Consider the following 18,959-nt stretch of genomic DNA (forward strand, 5'->3'; position numbering starts at 1 on the left):
CACACATCTGTCATTTCTTTCTGGAATGGCACGATGTCCTCTCAATTTGAGTCCTGTTCTCCAGTTTTCTCTCCTGTATTTTCTTGTTCCCCACTAATTTTGGATTCTGGGACTGTTCCTCCACCTCACCTATCTGGTCAGTTTGTAACAAACTTCAAGACCCTGCCTCCTTCCCACCTCGTGGTGGGGGCTTCTCACCTGAGGACACACAGCACCTCGTCAGCTCATGACAGTGGAGCATCCCCATTGGCTTTGAACTCACTGGCCTTTCCACCTAGACTGGGATTCTGAGAGAGGGATAGTGTTCTCTTGGTTTTAAAATTATTTATCTTAGTGTCTGGACTAGGGAAGCCTAAGATATTTTTATTTACAAAATTCATAATAACTAGAAAGCTTCTCTCTGAAACTCCAAATGCTAAATAAACTAGTAGCTACTATTTTATACCATATTGTATCTTTTATTTAAGGAAGAGCTTAGTAAAAGCTGTAGAAACTTACCACATACCAAAAAAAGTAAAAAACAAAACAAAAACCCACCAGAGATTCAAATAAGTCACTTATAAAATAGAGGATATCAAAAGAAAAAAGCTTCAGATCAAAATTTTACACTAAATAAATTTCCATAACTTCATTACAAATTAAAGTGTTTTAATAGAGTCTTTCATTATATAAACATCAGGTTATATACTTCTGTTTCAGTTAAGTCCTAGAATGCATTTTTCCCTTAGGTTTTAAGTTAAGAAATCGCCTAAATTTCAAACACTAATAACCCAATGGATATTAAGAGATGAATTTTACAAATACAGCAAACAAGATTTTTTGCAACATGACTTTATATAGTTTATAGATGGTGACCCATTTTTACATTTTGAAATATTTCTTGGGTATTATCATTTAATTGCAAAAGAGAAAGTAAATACTTGTGAAGCTTTATGACTTATGATTGTCAACAATGATAAGCCCTCTGTAACAGCAAAACAATGTTATAAGAATCCAAACAAATTCATTATTTTATAACACTTTTCCTATGTATTCATTGTAATGGAAGTATCACCTCCATTTAAACATTTAAAAAAATTTTTTTACCAGCTTTATTGAGATATAATTGACATATAACATTGTGATAAGTTTAAGGTTTACAGTGTGCTGGGATGCCTGTGTGGCTCAGTGGTTGAGCATCTGCCTTTGGGTCAAGGCATGATCCTGGAGACCCGGGGTCAAGTCCCACATCCTCGCCTATGTCTCTGCCTCTCTCTGTGTGTGTCTCTCATGAATAAATAAATAAAATCTTAAAAAAAATTAAGGTATATATACAGTGTGCTTATTTGATACACTCATATATTACAAAATGATTACCCCCCCAGCATTAGCTAACACTTCTATCTCTCATCACATAATTACCATTTCTTTCTTATATTATCAATAAAAATAAGAGAAAAGATGAGCATTGGGGGGAAACGTACTATTGTCATCAAAAACATGAGCTCTGGAGCAGCCAAACTTGGAAGTAGATCTAAGCAGAGAGCCATCATCTTTGAATTGCTAGTAAGCTAAAAGCCCCCATTTACTTTTGCATTATCATGTGGATTTTTTTATAGGTTTCACTTATAATTTTCATTAGCAGTATCCCTAATGCAAAAATTAATGATAGTTTAGAATAGTAATATAATTTAAATATCACCAAATCTTTCTTTTTAAAAATGTCACTCATGGTAATGATAGGAAAAGGAAGAGAAACAGAATTTAAAAATTATAACTGATTTTTTTTTATCGGAGTGAATAATACTGACCACATGGAACAATTACTGACTTCCTTGTCTCCTTTTTACAAAATTGCTTTCTACACTTTATTCTAGTGTTTACATCTAAAAGACAGGTCAGGTATCGGAAAAAAACAATAAGCTAGAAACACTATAAATAAACCTAAAGAGATCATAATAAAGTTTTATTTCATGGTATACTACATTTGTTTGAAATACTTGATTTAAAACAAGACAATGTTGGAAATACTACATGACTTTCTAATTGGCTGAAGCTATTTTGAAATGATTATAACATAAATAGAAACAGAAGTTTACTTCACTGAAACTTCCTTTTAAGGACATCCATGGTTCTGAGTGTTATAAAACTGCAAGTAACAACAGTGTTTTGAAGATACCATTTAACAGTAAAAGAAAGGATTTCAAGCTTCTACTCTTTCTTCACTATCCTTTCTACACTTTGTTACATTCATGTTCTGAAAGAGCTGCCATTAGTTAAAAAAAAAAAAAAAAAAAAAAGTCTGGAAGGCAACCCGAAAGCATGACACAGAGGTTAGGCTGACGGGTTAATTCAGCACAGCTGTCAAAATCACCTCTAGGAGAGCTAATCAGGGTGAAAACTAATAATTGTGTTTTAGGTGATTACCAAATGCTTCTTTTTAAGCTATAAGTTCAATCATTTAATTGTTGGAAATAATTCACTGGCAGAAAACCAGCTATGACTCTCCGTCTATTTATGCCTCTACCCACAGGCTAGTTTTCAGGCTGAATGGCTGAATACAATATTACAGACTCTTACACCATAAGAATGAAAGTAAAATGTCTGCACTAACAAATGTTTCCTACAGTAAATAATAACGAACTCCTTCTCCCCTACATCTTCAGTTTTACAGTAGTCTGACTTACGAGCAAAAGGAAACAAGCTAGATTTGAAAATTTAGTTAGGTAAATAGTTATTTCTTTTAAGACTAAAGGTTGCATGTTTTTAGTTAGCAAGCATTTTTTTTTTTTAAAGCAACAGTGAGAACCAAACAAAATTGTTAGCATAACCACCAACAGAAGACAGGAAGCCAACTTACTTGTCCTTTCTGCCAGCATTCCACTATCTCCTTATCCGTGTTCTTGCCTTCCAGGAGAGCTAACTGTTGAGCCCAAGTTGTCAGAAGGGCACTGAACTGCTCCAGGGCCTGCTCCAGTTGAGCCACCTGGCCCGAGAACTCCTGCTCCGAAAGGGCCATCTGGCTAACCAGGTTCTCCAAGCTGGTCTGCGTTTGGACTACACTGTCTTCCCACTGCTTCCAGTCAGCGCGCAGGGCCTGCATCTCCGTGTCCACGAGCTCACACCCACTGGCACTTGTGTTCTGTTTCACTGTAGGAGCCAGCAACTCCACTCTGCTTAGGCGGCTTGCACCAATCTCTCTGGAATCCATCAGCTCCTGTAATGGAATATCGTCATGGCAACCAAGGAGGCTGTGAGTCACTTGGGCTGCAAGTTTACAAATGTGTACAGAGGGGGACCCTGTCCTGCTAGGAAGTTTTAGCAAGTGTGCCACAAGGACCGGAATCAATTCATCCGCCCACACTTAAGTTGGAATAGTGGAGTTATCATCATGAGTGCTGAGATTTGTGGCTAAATAAGCTGCGGAATCTGTGACATCCTGGAACAGACTAGACAGGGACCCTGAAGTCAGGCATTGTTTGAATATGTGAAATTGTTTTGATAGTGATATAAACATTTGCTTGTACTGTGTTTCTCCTATAAATATGCAAATCTGTATTTCTCCCTATGTTCACAGATGAGTGACCAGGACTTGTGCCCTGCCCACGGTCTCTGCTCCATTTCATCTTCTTCCAGAAGATGGTGGCTGAAGTCAGTTCTATGCTGCAAGGAATCAAGCCACGACATCATCACCAAAGAAGTAGTCCCACTCAATTCCAAACACTTCAGTACCTTAAACATTTTTATAGTAACTAAAATGGATAATTCAGAGACCTACTTAGTCAAAAGTTCAAAGTAACTTTTAGACTGGGCTTATTTATTGCTATTATTTTTACTTTTAAGAAGCTTACCAGAAATTTAACAATTTAGGTATAGCTTTTAGCTTAAAGCACACAAGTACTCTAAAGGACAAGATAAAATTAAAATATGCATTACAAATTAGGTAGTGACATTTCTTTCTGAGAACAGATTATTTTACTGAAATTTGTCTCACTGTATTCATCATCTGGGTTTTTATATATTTACATATCTATTGCTCAAGTTAGGATTTAGATAGTATTAATGCAAAATTATGACTTCTGTCCTGGATTAAATAGAAGGAAAAGAGGATTATTAGGGAAAAAATTTCAAGATGAAAATCAATTACAAATTAACAAGTGTACAAAAAATAGGAATGTTAAGTATGAAGCATGTTATGTTAACTAACCTACAAATATAGTTCATATTTCATTAGATTCTCTTGAAATAAATATACTTTCTCAAAATTATGTATAAGAGCCACATTTTAGTATAGATCATTTAAAAGTATTTATACCATAGTCCAAGGGGAAATCACCTGAATCTGACACATAGTTAGCATTTAATTTGTATACCCATTCTTTCCTCAGCAGCAGGAAAATAAGGCAGGATACTCTGCCTTATTTATCAGTGTATAAAGTAAGTAGAGATTTGGGGAAGAAAACAAATAATAGATTTTTTTTAAATGAGCTATGTCTAATTACTGGATTTAAATACTTCTAATTTGCCTTTCAACTGATTTCAAATTTTGAGTTTAGAGAGTATCAATAGTCAAAATCAGTTTCCCAAAATACTCTCTATTTTGCATTATCTTAGTTTTCTTTGGCATAAAATGGGACATTTCAATATCTGCAATCACTAATTCTACTCATCCAAATTTTGAATAAGAATGTCATCAATTTTTAAAAGATTTTATTCATTTATTTTAGAAAGAGTGGAGGAAGGGGCAAAGGGAGAAGGGAGGGAGAGAGAGAGAGAGAGAAAGAGAGAGAGAGAGAATCTCCAGCAGACTTCCTGCTGAGCATGGAGCCTGATGTGGTGCTTGATCTCACGACCCATAAGATCATGATCTGAGCCAAACCAAGAGACAGACGCTTAATCAACTGAGCCACTCAGACATCCCAAGAATGTCATCATTTTAAAGTATTTGAAATGACTTGTATTTGTACTTTCTTGTTTTGGATTTAACTATTTAAAAATCTCATATGCATAACACACCCTTATACACACACATATTTGGCTCGAAGTTGTCTCTTCTTGGTGGTTATTCTTGGGAGTGGGGAGGGACAACACTGAAAGATAGAGAAGGTGATTATTTATATTTCCTCCAAGATCCCTCCTCACCCCCTCATCAGCCTCCAGGAATATTTGACCTGGACTTCACTTTCTCCTCCCTGAATTCCAGTTTCTTCCTGCCAGCTACTTCTCCATCATTTCCCATATTTTGGGAAGTATTTTATCAAGGTATTGCAAAAAAAGAGCATATAGTCTAGACCATCACTCTTTGCTTCTCCTATACTGTCACCCCATAGCAGTTAAATCACTCATTTACCAAATCTACTGAATTTTCTTACTAAGTGTATTCCATGTGTCAAACATAATGCTGAATGTTTTGTGTGTGTGATCTAATTTAATCCTCAAAACCGCTTGGTGAGGCAGGTACTATTGTTATTAATTTATCAAGGAAGAGGTTGAAGCTCAAGGACATCAAGTGACTTGCCCAACACAGCTAGAAAACCAGTAGTCACAGAATACAGCATTGGGGTCTGTAGAGCCTAAACTCTAAATGTATAGTGAGCTATTATTACATTTAATGTATTTTTTTTAAAACATCAGCCTGTGCATCATTGCTCCCAACTACACAGCAGGCTCCTTGAGGGAATGAATAACCCTGGTTGAATAAATGGATAAATGGACAGATGAATAAAATATCAGTGAGGAAAAAATGTATCAAAGAAATATTTTAAAGAATCACACACTCTGCATCACTTGCCATCAGGGAAATACAAATCAAAACCACAATGAGATGCCACCTCACACCAGTGAGAATGGGGAAAATTAACAAGGCAGAAAACCACAAATGTTGGAGAGGATGCAGAGAAAAGGGAACCCTCTTACACTGTTGGTGGGAATGTGAACTGGTGCAGCCACTCTGGAAAACTGTGTGGAGGTTCCTCAAAGAGTTAAAAATAGACCTGCCCTACGACCCAGCAATTGCACTGTTGGGAATTTACCCCAAAGATTCAGATGCAATGAAACGCCGGGACACCTGCACCCCGATGTTTATAGCAGCAATGGCCACGATAGCCAAACTGTGGAAGGAGCCTCGGTGTCCATCGAAAGATGAATGGATAAAGAAGATGTGGTTTATGTATACAATGGAATATTACTCAGCCATTAGAAACGACAAATACCCACCATTTGCTTCAACGTGGATGGAACTGGAGGGTATTATGCTGAGTGAAGGAAGTCAATTGGAGAAGGACAAACGTTGTATGTTCTCATTCATTTGGGAAATATAAATAATAGTGAAAGGGAATATAAGGGAAGGGAGAAGAAATGTGTGGGAAATATCAGAAAGGGAAACAGAACGTAAAGACTCCTAACTCTGGGAAACGAACTAGGGGTGGTGGAAGGGGAGGAGGGAGGGGGTGGGGTGAATGGGTGACAGGCACTGAGGGGGGCACTTGACGGATGAGCACTGGGTGTTATTCTGTATGTTGGTAAATTGAACACCAACAAAAAATAAATTTATTATAAAATAAAAAAAATAAATAAAGTGATAAAACTAAAAAAAAAGAATCACACAGAAAATAAGAATTTCAAAAGATCCTTTATGCAATTATCTCCTTTAAAACCTACACAGTCATTGTAAAATTTAAATAATACTTTCTAAGCACCTAAAAATACCCTCTCAAAATGTAGTTATTACTGTTATCATCAACTAGTATTTTTAGGACTTTTATATTCTTGATGTCTAGGGATCAGAACATATGTGAATCTTAAAGTCCTGACCAAATTATACTAGTCATTCCCAACATTTCCTCGTCAGTAACTAAATCATTTAGAATTTCATCATTGCTTAATTTTTAGGTTAAAATCTGTTCTTGCAACCTAAAGGGGGAATTATTGCAATTTAATATTCAAATAACTAGAAATATACTTGTTCCAGTTCCTTCAGATACATGAATTTCTATTTTTTTAATTTATTTTTATTTATTTATGATAGACAGAGAGAGAGAGAGAGAGGCAAAGACACAGGCAGAGGGAGAAGCAGGCTCCATGCAGGGAGCCCGACGCGGGACTCGATCCCGGGACTCCAGGATTGGCGCCCCGGGCCAAAGGCAGGCATGAAACCGCTGAGCCACCCAGGGATCCCCATGAATTTCTATTTTTAAAGTTCTCCCTGTGAGGAGTAAACTAGGCGATAATTTTAATGTCCTTTAAAGCACTGCCTTCCATTATGTTGTTGTACTGTTGAGTAGGAAAGCAGAATAAAACATCTAGCACAACATTTCCAAGTTACTGTTCAAATAATTTAACTAAGTTATGTTACAAACTTAGTTACTGAGCTGGAAAATAGTATCTGGTTCGGCCAGCCCATCAAGCTGGCATATATTTCATAGTCTCCCCTACTATGGCTATGGCCATAAGCACATTGCATGTGGAAGGATATATACACGGACAATATTCCATTTTACTCACAGGTGTAAATGTTTTGAATTATTTCCCCCTTACTTATGTTTATAATTTGTGAGGCGCAAGGCAATAACTATCGACAAATAGAAAATAGGAAATATTTAAAATAAATCTTATCTACAGAATCTTCATCACAGATACATCTTACTGAAGAACCAACGAAACAATGAAGTTATAATATCTGACCTTGATTTTAGATAATTTCTTCTGGGTGGCTGATGAGTCTCCAGACATATCTGACCACCGATGAAGTTCCTCCTTTGCTGAATGGAGCCAATCTGTGAATTCTTGGACTGCATCTAAATACATGAGATGGTCCTTCACAATCTCTTCCGCCTTCCTCATTTTTTCCTAGTAGACAAAGAAAAGGCTACTATAACAGCAGGCATTACTGAGAATATGAAATCCAACAAAACAACAGGTCTCTTAAGGATTTCAGAAGATTTCATTCCTATTGTTTTCTTTTTAATTTTTATTTATTTATGATAGTCATAGAGAGAGAGAGAGAGAGACAGGCAGAGACATAGGCAGAGGGAGAAGCAGGCTCCATGCACCGGGAGCCCGATGTGGGATTCGATCCCGGGTCTCCAGGATCGCGCCCTGGGCCAAAGGCAGGCGCCAAACCGCTGCGCCACCCAGGGATCCCTCATTCCTATTATTGAACTTTCCGTTTATATCTTAACATGAAAACATTAAATCTTAATTAGACTGAAAGACTAAATTTAAAGACTTTAAATTTATTTTTGTCTAGGTTAGAACAAAATCTATACTGAATGAAGGTTTACTAATATCCCTCACTAATAATCCATTGAGTAATAATTATTATAATAACTATTCTTATTATTCAGGCAACAATACAGGATATTATAACGTGTACAGTAATATGCTCAGCACTTTAAATGCATTTGCTCATTTACTACTCATAACATCCCTGTGATATATATACTATTATTATCACTATACTGTAGGAAAGGACACTTACAGACATTATAGAAGTAACATGTCCAAAGTCAGACATCCTAAAGAGAGTCAAAGCCAGAATTCAAATTTAGGTCTTTTTGACTCCAGAGTCATAGGGCTTAACCATTATCAACATAAAAATTAAGATATACTAACACAAATGTTGAAGAAAATGATGCATTAAAAATACAAAGATAGTTCCCAAAAGGAAAACTGAGAAAAAGATGTTGTCACAAAGTACAAAAAAGAAAAATCATGGAGAAAATAAACATGCAGAGAGAACTAAAAACAATCTTGGTATTACATGAAAGAACCTATATGTGGAGAATTAGGATAGGAAAAGGTGGTTTATACTGCAATGAGAAATGCACAAAATACATTGTACATGATTGAAATCTGGGAGGTAAACAGACTTGCATTTAATACAACAAATATAAACTGCAATAAAAGAAAAAGAACAACAAATACTGGCATTTATGGCTCAGTCATACAAAGAAAAGAAACAGACTAACATCCTAAGTGAAGAAGGATAAAACACAAAGAATAAAAAATAATCCTAAAACTGCAAAAAGAGGAGGGTTCATGAGCATCCACAGGCAAATATGATCTTCATGTAGTAACTGTTCACTAAACGTATTAATACTTTAAGAGCAACCAGGTCCCTATAACTCAACCTGTAGTATGTTCTGCTTTTGTTTTGTTTTTGTTTTGTTTTTTTAGAGAGAGAAGGAGAGAGAGAATCCCAAGCAGGCTCCACGCCCAAAGTGGGGCTTCATCTCACAACCATGAGAGCATGACCTGAGACAAAATCAAGAGTCAGATGCTTAACTGACTGGGCCACCAAGGTGCCCTGAAGTGGTAATATATTCTTTTCCTGAACCTTAAAGGTTTTTTTCTTCAATATAAAACACTAACCTTGGAAACAGTGATTATGTCATTAAACTGTGTTTTCAGTTCCTCTTGAGCCGTTTCCTTGAAAGATTCATTCTCTGTCTTCTGGTAAAGCTCCCTGGATTTTGAGGTGAGGTGCTGCAGGGCTCCAGCATGATCTTCTGCCTCAGATACTATGGACTGGAAGTGATCCAGAAGGGAAAACTTCTCCTTCAGACCTGGCTGCAGTTGCAAGGGATGCTCTACTTTTTGATCCACCGATTCCATCCACTGCTCCAACTGGTTCCTCCATTCTAGATAGTCGTTCCATTTGCTAATCACAGACTCCAAAGTGCTAGAATTAATGTCACATATTACAAAAATAAGCTATCTTGTCATCTCTACTGAAACCAAGTATGAGGGCATTGCATACATGTAACCTGTTTGACTTGAATGCTATTCTGTGATGAAAACTCTGATTTTAAGTGCAGGGAGGAAGACTTCCTCTGACCCATGACAGTTTCTTCAAAGAAAAAAATCTATGTCGAATTTGAAGTAAGGTGGTATAGTCATATAGGCATCTAAAGTTTGTCTTCCAAATGCTAATTGATCTAAATAAACAAAGTTATATGTTTTGTTTTTAAAACATCACTGCTGGGGCACCAATTACATTTTAATATATATCAATTCTTAATTTTCCTGGACTCTGTTTACCCCTTATTCAAATCAGTTGATAACTATTTATTAACTAGAATTAAAAATTTAAAGAGAAAATTAAAAAAAAACAAAAACTAAAAAAGCAAAAAAAACCCCAAAATTTAAGGTATTTTTTTAAGATTTTATTTATTTATTCATGAGAGACACAAAGAGCACAGAGAGAGTGGCAGAGACACAGGCAGAGGGAGATACAGGCTCCCTGCAGGGAGCCCGATGTGGGACTCAATCCCGGATCCTAGGATCCTGAGCGGAAGGCAGACGCTCAACTGCTGAGCCACCTAGGTGTCCCTAAGGTATTCTTTCTAAGTAAATGATATCATTACACTGATCTTCACTTAAGGATGTATATGCATAGGCTTAGTGCTTCTGAGTTGAATGTTGTGAAGGAAGAAAAAGCTTAATATATTTATAAAAACATAGTCACGTTAGTCATATAAATAATAATCAAGTAAACAGCTCTCCAGATTATCAAGTAAAAGGCTCTTCATACTGGTATTTTTTTAAAAAAAACTTCCATTATTTAGCTTTACAAACTATTCTATTTATGTATTCATGAGGGACACACAAAGAGAGGCAGAGACATAGGCTCCCTGCAGGGAGCCTGATACTGGACTCCATCACAGGACCCCGGGATCATGACCTGAACTAAAGCAGACATTCAACTACTGAGCCACTCAGGTGTCCCTACAAACTATTCTAAACTCATCTTTGGTGACCATTCTGAGCGTCCCATGCATATGACCCTATTATCCTGGAGTATTATCTCTGGTAAATATACTTCCAGCATCTCCTAAAATTGTCCCTTTTGCATCAATATTAACCTCAGCATAAGTGCCTTAAAGTGCTATCCTTTCCTCAAAGAATTTACCAGAAAGTATAAATCAATCTCACATCTCCAGAAGCAACCTCAGAAGCATCATCCTACAGTCCCACAGTGTTGTAGTAATGCAATCTGAGTCAGAGTGTTTTAGGATGCATGCTACCCTAGCCTCTGAGCACTTTGGAAGCAAAAACTACTTTGCTTTGGTCAACTATTTTAGCTTAACAATTAGAGCACCACTACTGCTCAATATGTGGTTGTCAAATTTAATTTCTTGCTGAAAAGGAAGAATCAAGGATTTGAATCTGCTTCTTATATTTAATGTTTTATTCCAACATCCCAAAACTATTCACCCATATTCTTATTCACTTTTCTGGAACTGGCCCATTGCCAAGCACTGGGAGTTAGTCCATGCTCCAGTGGTCCATGCTATCAGAACCACGGGATCTGACTTTTTTTCTTTGTGGACCATTATGAGTATTATTGGATTCAAAGTCCTGCTGACTTTACGAGTCTCCACCTGTGTTCCCTATTTAAAGGAAATAAAACAAAACAGAATGAAGCTTCCAAAATTTTAGTTGTAACCATGCTTCACTGTTTACATTGTGGATAATTGCAGAGCTGTTTTGTTTTGTGCTGAATTTTAATCTTTTCTTCATCCATTTATTATGCTATTCGTTTATTTATTATTAAACACATACTTCTTCAGTGACCTAACACTATACATAGCTTTCAGAACATGGCTTCCGGAAGGTAATTTAGTATAATTCTGACTGAGGGTCATTTGTCCAACCAGCCAGCCAGGTTATTTGCGGATTCTTGGAAAAGAGAGGAAGGTGAAAAACCCCCGCTCATAAATGTAACAGCAATAACACCACCTGGTGTAACAATAAGTATCTTCTCTAATTGCTCCAGTGCCTTTCAACAGGGGCACCAGGGAATCCTGGGTGGGTTGATTGTTGGCTGTGAGAATGTGCTCATGCACTGCAGGATGTAAGCTCTCCTGGCCTCACTCACTAAATGTCAGGAATGCACCCATCGCTATGATAATCAAAAACCCTACACATATTTCCACAGCGCCTTTGTGGGTGACATGGCTTCTGGTTATAAAAAACACTCATAGTTAAGCTCCATAGCTACCAAATTAATTTCCCATATGTTCCTCTAAAAAGGGAAAAGTTATTAAAGGCTTGCTTTGATGAATTGAAAGGTGGTATCTTACTGAGTCCATGGTGTGTATAAGATTCCATGAGAAATATTATGGGAGATATAAATATTACACACACACACACACACACACACACACCAAACAAGCAAACAAATACAACTGTCTTTCCCATTACAGAAAATACAATCCAAGCAAAGACAAGAAAGCATACAACTAGCTAAAATAATATGCTTGGTAACTCTACCGCAAGATACACTCTCAGCATTGTTCCATCATTTTACTAAGCCCAGTAGGTTGCGTGTAGGCAAATAAACACTAAAAATAGGCTCTGTACCTCTGAGCATGTACGGAGGAGCTCATGATGTCAGCCCACACATCTTTAAGGGTCTGTAGCTGAGTCTGAATCACCTTCTGACCTTGTTTGTTGCTACTTCTCAAGGCCTGTTCCCCTTTGCCAATGGCCATGTTCAACTTAACTTCTCCTTCACCTTTCATCAGGAGAATATCCTATGGAGGAACAGTGAATACAGGTCAGTAGGAATATTAAAACCTTCTCATATTTTTAGGAACAGTTATGTTTCCCATGAGAATCAATATAGGGAATACTTTACTCACTTTATTTTTTTTTTTAGATTTTATGTATTTATTTGAGAGAGAGAGAGTGTGTGTATGTGCAAGCATGGGTGGAAGGAGGAGCAGAAGGAGAAGGAGTAGCAGATTCTCTGCTGAGCAGAGAGACTGATGCAGGGCTCAATCCCAGGACCCTGGGATCATGACCTGAGCCAAAGGCTGACACTTAACCAATTGAACCACCCAGGCCTCTCTACCTTATGCACTTTAAAATGAAAACACAATCACAACAACAACAACAAAATCAAAACACAACAAACTCTGTACCCTATTGTAATATGACACTTAATTTAAATATCAGATATCAGGAGTCTGGGAATCAAGAATTAACTCCAATTTAAATTCCTGGAAAACTCTGGGCCATTAACCTAGAAAATTATACATTTATTGAATGTTGGTTTCAAAATAAAAATAAATTCTTTTGAAAATGAAGACACACTTGTCACAAACCTAATGGTCCCACACTTGTCACAAACCTAATGGTCCCCTACTGTCACTACCTGCCTAATTCCTAGGGGTACTGCAAGTAATAATTCATAGGTTAGCCTCTCCCACTAGACTGTGAGCACTTAGAATGCAGGCACCAATTCTTACTTCTATTATCCCAACAGCTTGCATAGTGCTTGGAGTAAGTAGTCTACATTTGCTGAATACTCACTAAGTGAAATTAAAAATCATTTTAAAGCTATTGAAACAAAAATGTTCCTTCACAAAGGGAAAACATGATTCCTCCATACCTCTTTTGCAAACAGAATATTTTCTCCATTTTGCCCCAAAATCTTTATTTAGAGGGTCACAGAACAATTGGGACCCAATTCAAACATTGTGAATCTGAGCAAATTGGTCTTCAGAAGTTGTCAGGCCTGGCTGGTGCTCTGCTTACCTGTATTTGTAACAGCCGCTTTTCTAAAGTGTCTTTGCTTCCGATGGTGCTCTCTGCACCAGCCAGTCTGTCTTGAATGGCTTTCACCCAGGACCACATGCTCTGCAGGGCTTCCTCCAGGGCTTCGTGCTCTTGCAGGGCCACCTGGCAGCTCCGGAGTTTCTCTTTGGTCATTCTGAGTAAGTTCTGGTAGTTAGTGAGGAGCTGGGAGCACAGGCGTCCTTCTTTCCCAGCACCATGGCCTTCTTCACTGAGAAGCTGCCCTCTCTGGGAAAGCTTATCCAAAGATTCTCTAAAGAAAACAGGAAAAAAAAAAAAAAAAAAAAAAAAGAATTCTGACATCCTAGAGCACAGCAGAGTGACCAGTGATTGTTGATACTAGAGAAGTAACCAGACTAGAGTTCAGCTGACATGCCTTTAAAATGAAGATGCTGAGCAGCCCGGGTGGCTCAGTGGTTTAGCGCCGCCTTCAGCCCAGGGCCTGATCCTGGAGACTTGGGATAAAGTCTCACATCGGGCTCCCTGCATGGAGCCTGCTTCTCCCTCTCCCTGTGTCTCTGCCTCTCTCTCTCAATCTGTGTGTGTCTCTTATGAATAAATAAATAAAAATCTTTAAAAAATAAATAAATAAAATAAAATAAAATGAAGATGCCAAGGGCCCAGGACCTTCACAGGGCCGGCTACTTACATTCTCTACCATTTCTCTTAATGTAGTCAATTTACACCGGGGAATTTCATTCTGTCTGTGCTGTGCCTAGATCCTGGCCTCTGGATTATGAGGAATTCACTTCAGAAAATGGCCCAGGACTGCCTCTGCAGCCTCATCTCTAGCACCTCTGTTCCGACTAAATATCCTAATCCTGAGATGTCCCCAAACCTCTGCTTTTTGGTGTATATGTGGGGATTCCTGCTTTGTAAAAATGCGTCTACTCTCCTCTGCTTCCCTCCTGGCTAAACCTTCAAATCGCAGGGCAGGCGTCACCTCCCTGGGCAGTACTGTGCTGACCTCATGTGCCTTCTGCTCTCTGCCCTGTCTTGCTCTATCCCCTCCTACACCCTGTCTCAGTCCAGAGCTTTCACCTTCTGGAAGCCAGGATTATCGCATTCATCTCATATCCCCAGGACCCAATCCAGAAGATAAAATGCAAAACACCAGTTTCTTTCAAAAGGCCATTATATGAGTGCTGATGAGTTTCCTTGTTGTACCTTGGGCACTTGGCTCATCTCAGTTTGGAGTTATGTTAATTAAGTCAAGGGAAAGTGTAGTCATATGTGGCTAGGTTGGCTTCATCTTGTTTTACAGAGTTCTGAACTCTGATCAGCATGTCTATCAGGAAATTCCCAGGATACCAGAAGAGAGAGTACAGATGTGTGAACATGAACTCTTCTGAATACTAGAAAAATAATACAAACTTTATCTCCTACAAGGTCTGTCACTTTTTTCTGAGCATCTACCAAAGACATAGCATCCTGTGGCCCTCTGGGAGATATATAATTTATATAATATTGCATCTACTCTAAATTACATTTCTTATAGTCTGATAAAACAAGAAGCTGGCTTAAGCAAGGATGTGAGCTAAATAATTCAAAACAATGTATATCACTTGTTACTACAAGGATTGTTTCATGGATGATAAAAGTTCAATAATTATTAATCTGGGGTACTTTTAAAAAATGCAACCCTCCAAGATAGTTGAGTACTGGAAATACAATGATGAAAAATCCAGAGGACTGGGGGAATCAAGTGGCCAGCAGGTGAGGGTCAGGTGACTCAGCTGGAGAAGCTGGGTGAGCAGCAGAGTACAATAGAATTGTCTAGAGAAGTAACCAGGTACAAAGAGCCTGGGAGCAGACACACTTAAGGACTCTTAGCATCTGGTCCTGAAATGTCAGGGGTAAAAGCTCAAGAAGAATATGTAAAGTCATTTTAGAAGTCTGGAAGAAAGAGAGAAGTAGGTCAGCCCATGTTACATTTTACCTAGATCCAAGTCAAGATTTAAAAAACAAATAAAATGCAGTATAAATTTCAGAAAGCTATATAGTTGGAATGATTATGCTATCATATTAATTCAGCAAATATTTTCTTTTCCTGGCACTATATCAGACATTGGGACTGTAATAATGATAAAAACTTAAAGATGCCTGGCCTTGAGGAATTCACTGTTGGGGGTTGGCATGTGCAGAGTCAACAAAGAGTGGACCCAATGGTAAGGGCTCATAGAATGGGACCAAAGCACTGCAGGGAAATTTTATAATAGTCATCAAACTAACACGCTAATAATAGCTCATTATGTGTCATATTTGTGGATGTGTTTGTTTTTTAAGGCAAGGAATACTAGGTAAGTTTGACCAAAAAGAAGACTCAGCAGAAACAAGGAATGAATATGATCAGAATTAGACCTGAATTTTTTTTTAATTTTTATTTATTTATGATAGTCACAGAGAGAGAGAGAGAGAGAGGCAGAGACACAGGCAGAGGGAGAAGCAGGCTCCATGCACTGGGAGCCCGATGTGGGATTCGATCCCGGGTCTCCAGGATCGCACCCTGGGCCAAAGGCAGGCGCTAAACCGCTGCGCCACCCAGGGATCCCTCAGACCTGAATTGATCACTGCTGCTAATTTTTCTGATTAAGCAGGCAGGGTGCTAGCCTCTCTTGCTTCACAGATGAGTGTATCTGCTCTTTAAGATGATAGATAAGAAGTTTTGGGTCAAGCTGCACTCTAAGTACCAACAAAGTCAGTTGGATCATGAATTTAGGGAGCAAAGCTCTGAAGCTGGTGGAGTCAAAAGCATAGTCCAGAGAACTTTGCCTGGGAAAGGAGCCAGAAAGATCTGTTTAGTCAGGAAACAATGAAGAGACAAATACTGTAGTAAAGAAGCAAAACCTCCAGGACAGTCAGATTTAATGACCATACCTTTTGCTTTACTAAGAATATGATAAGGATGGGGGTGGATTAGAAATGGAACTAGATGCTAAAGTCTGTGAAGAATATATGCAAACAGGGTCTATTGCGTTGTTTCTTTTTTTATCTTTTTTCTTTTAATTCCATTATAGTTAACATGCAGCATTATATTCGTTCCAGTGTCCAATATAGTGATTCAATAATTCTATACATTACTCTGTACTCATCATAAGTGTAATCTTAATCCCCTTTACCTATTTCATCCATCTTCCCTCCTACCTCTCCTCTGGTAACCATCAGTTTATTCTCTCTTGTTAGAAATCAATTTCTTGGTTTCTCTCTCTCTCTTTTTTCTACTTTGCTCATTTGTTTGGTTTCTTAAATTCCACATATGAGTGAAATCAAATGGTATTTGTCTTTCTCTTAGCATTTCACTTAGCATTATACTCTTTAGTATAGTATTATTATGTAAGTGAAGACTACCTTTATAATGACCTTCTATCCTTATAATAACCCCCAAGAATAAAGTATGGTATTACTTAGCAGCATAATGCTTAGAGGCTGATATCAAGAAATACAAGAAATGAATGGCCTGTCCAGTTTGTTGAGCAAAGGGACATGGATGAAGATAGCTCCTCACTTCTATATAGGTTCTCTCCAGATTACCAATCTGCCAGAGAACAATGCACAATCATCTGTATTCTAGACATTTATTCTATGTCTAGAATACATATAAACAACCACCACCAACTAACCAACCAACCAAACAAAAACTTGTTAGTAGGGAAAGGACCTACTTCATTTCAGCACCATACCTTGCAGCCAGCAGTTCTCCTAGAAACATTTCAACTTTATGGACTTCATTCTTCTTCTCAGGAATGTGTTGTTTACTCTCTCCTAAGTTTTCTGTACTTAATCTTTCATCCATTTCATGGATCCATAAGTTCAGTTTTCTATGCTGATCCTCAAAGCTACAGAAAAGAAAATACTTTGTAGAAATTCTTCTGCACTCATTATGATCAATAAATTCTAATATCTGAGGTCTCAATGTCTATGGCAATTAAAAATCTCATGAATTTTCAAGTATGGAAGAAAACCCAACAGTAAGCCCTTCCAAATTATTACTTATTTCAGTAACAAAATGAAAACTCATGGAAATTTCTCTTGAGATCCTAACACAGTCACCCTATCTTGCTGAATGGAATTCCTGGTAATCAGCTCGTAATTGTCAGCAAGATTCCATTCTCATGTCAATGTGCACTTAACTTTGTGTCTTACTACAGGACTCTGAATTTGGGCCAAAGGATTAAGTATGGCAGGGGAAGCCCTGGAAAAAGTAGGGAAAGTCATTTCTGTGTCTTTGTATCTTACGGAGATTTGAATATGGCATAACAACACAAGGCTCAAAGTTTTGAAAACAACATAACTTCTCTAAGAAACCTAAGTAAGAGTAAAGCAAATTACTTTGTGATCAGAAGTCATTTTGATTATGCTGACATCTTTTTCTCCCTAGTTTTTGGGGGTTCTTTTCTTCTAATTTTATATTTACCCCTGTTGACATAGTTTCCTGACCAGAATCTTCATTCACAGAAATTTGGCAAGTGTTTCTTGCCATCACTCCAACCCAACAGAAGTGAACACAAATAAAAGACTTGAATAATCTAAAACCTGAGCATCAAAGCTCTCATATTTTGAGTTAATCACACAGACAAATATACATGCACGCATGCCATTTATAATAACCAGTGAATATAATTCCTTACTTTTTCTATGTAGAAAATAAAGCCAAACAGCACCATCAGAGTCCAAGCAATTAATTATTGTCCTAGTATAAACCTGTACTTAAGGCTGAAGCTTATTATAATTTAAACACAGTTTCAAATATTATTTGTTCACTCACAATGTCTCTTTTCAAAGTCTTTGAAAACATATCTGTGTATGATGGAGTCTACACTTTTCAAAACAACCTACCTCCCAAGTTCTAAAGCACAGTCTTGAAGAGTCTGCTTGTCTTTAAGGCATTGTTTCAGAAATGCTTGAAATTCCTCATTAGCCTTTGTAATTTTTTCCTGAATGCTGCCGACAATTTGCTTAGACACATGAGCATACAAAGTCTGTCCTTCCTGAGTCACAGCATCAAGCTTGCTCTGCCCATCACTGATTGAGTCCAAAATGTTCTGTTTCAAGAAATAAAGGTGGCATAGAATATTCACTATTACTCAGAGACCTGGAGCATGGGAGCACTGATTATAATTTTAGTTGAGATAGTAGAGCAAGAGAAGAAAGACAGAGCCTAGAGGCAGAAAGTCTTTAAAAAGGCCCAAGTGAGAATGTACAACTAGATAGAATCCAGCTCATAATCGAACACGGTACCAGTCAGTCATTGGAACCACTGACTGCGGACTAAACTGTGAACAAGGCCAGCCTGCAAAGGAAGGTGTTCTCATCAAGGTATTTCTCTTAGCTTCGCCCCATTCTCACTGACCCAGCCCAGCCCCGGCTACACTTCTTCACACATTAGTGTGACACCC

The 18,959-nt window shown here is 37.8% G+C and overlaps 1 protein-coding gene across 14 annotated transcripts in view; it reads right to left on the reverse strand.

Moving 5' to 3' along the window:
• The window catches only part of SYNE1 (spectrin repeat containing nuclear envelope protein 1), a 448,999-nt gene that overhangs the window by 223,202 nt on the left and 206,838 nt on the right, over positions 1–18,959 (reverse strand). For all 14 annotated transcript variants that reach the window (XM_077897071.1, XM_077897049.1, XM_077897055.1 and 11 more), the window contains 7 exons: positions 18,400–18,605; positions 17,244–17,399; positions 13,525–13,816; positions 12,346–12,518; positions 9,352–9,661; positions 7,663–7,827; positions 2,840–3,196 (listed from right to left, as the gene is read on the reverse strand). In XM_077897071.1, the coding sequence (XP_077753197.1) occupies positions 2,840–3,196; positions 7,663–7,827; positions 9,352–9,661; positions 12,346–12,518; positions 13,525–13,816; positions 17,244–17,399; positions 18,400–18,605 (1,659 nt within the window). The remainder of the gene's footprint in view (positions 1–2,839; positions 3,197–7,662; positions 7,828–9,351; positions 9,662–12,345; positions 12,519–13,524; positions 13,817–17,243; positions 17,400–18,399; positions 18,606–18,959) is intronic.

This window comes from Canis aureus, chromosome 1 (genome assembly GCF_053574225.1).
Source record: "Canis aureus isolate CA01 chromosome 1, VMU_Caureus_v.1.0, whole genome shotgun sequence".
NCBI lineage: Eukaryota > Metazoa > Chordata > Mammalia > Carnivora > Canidae > Canis > Canis aureus.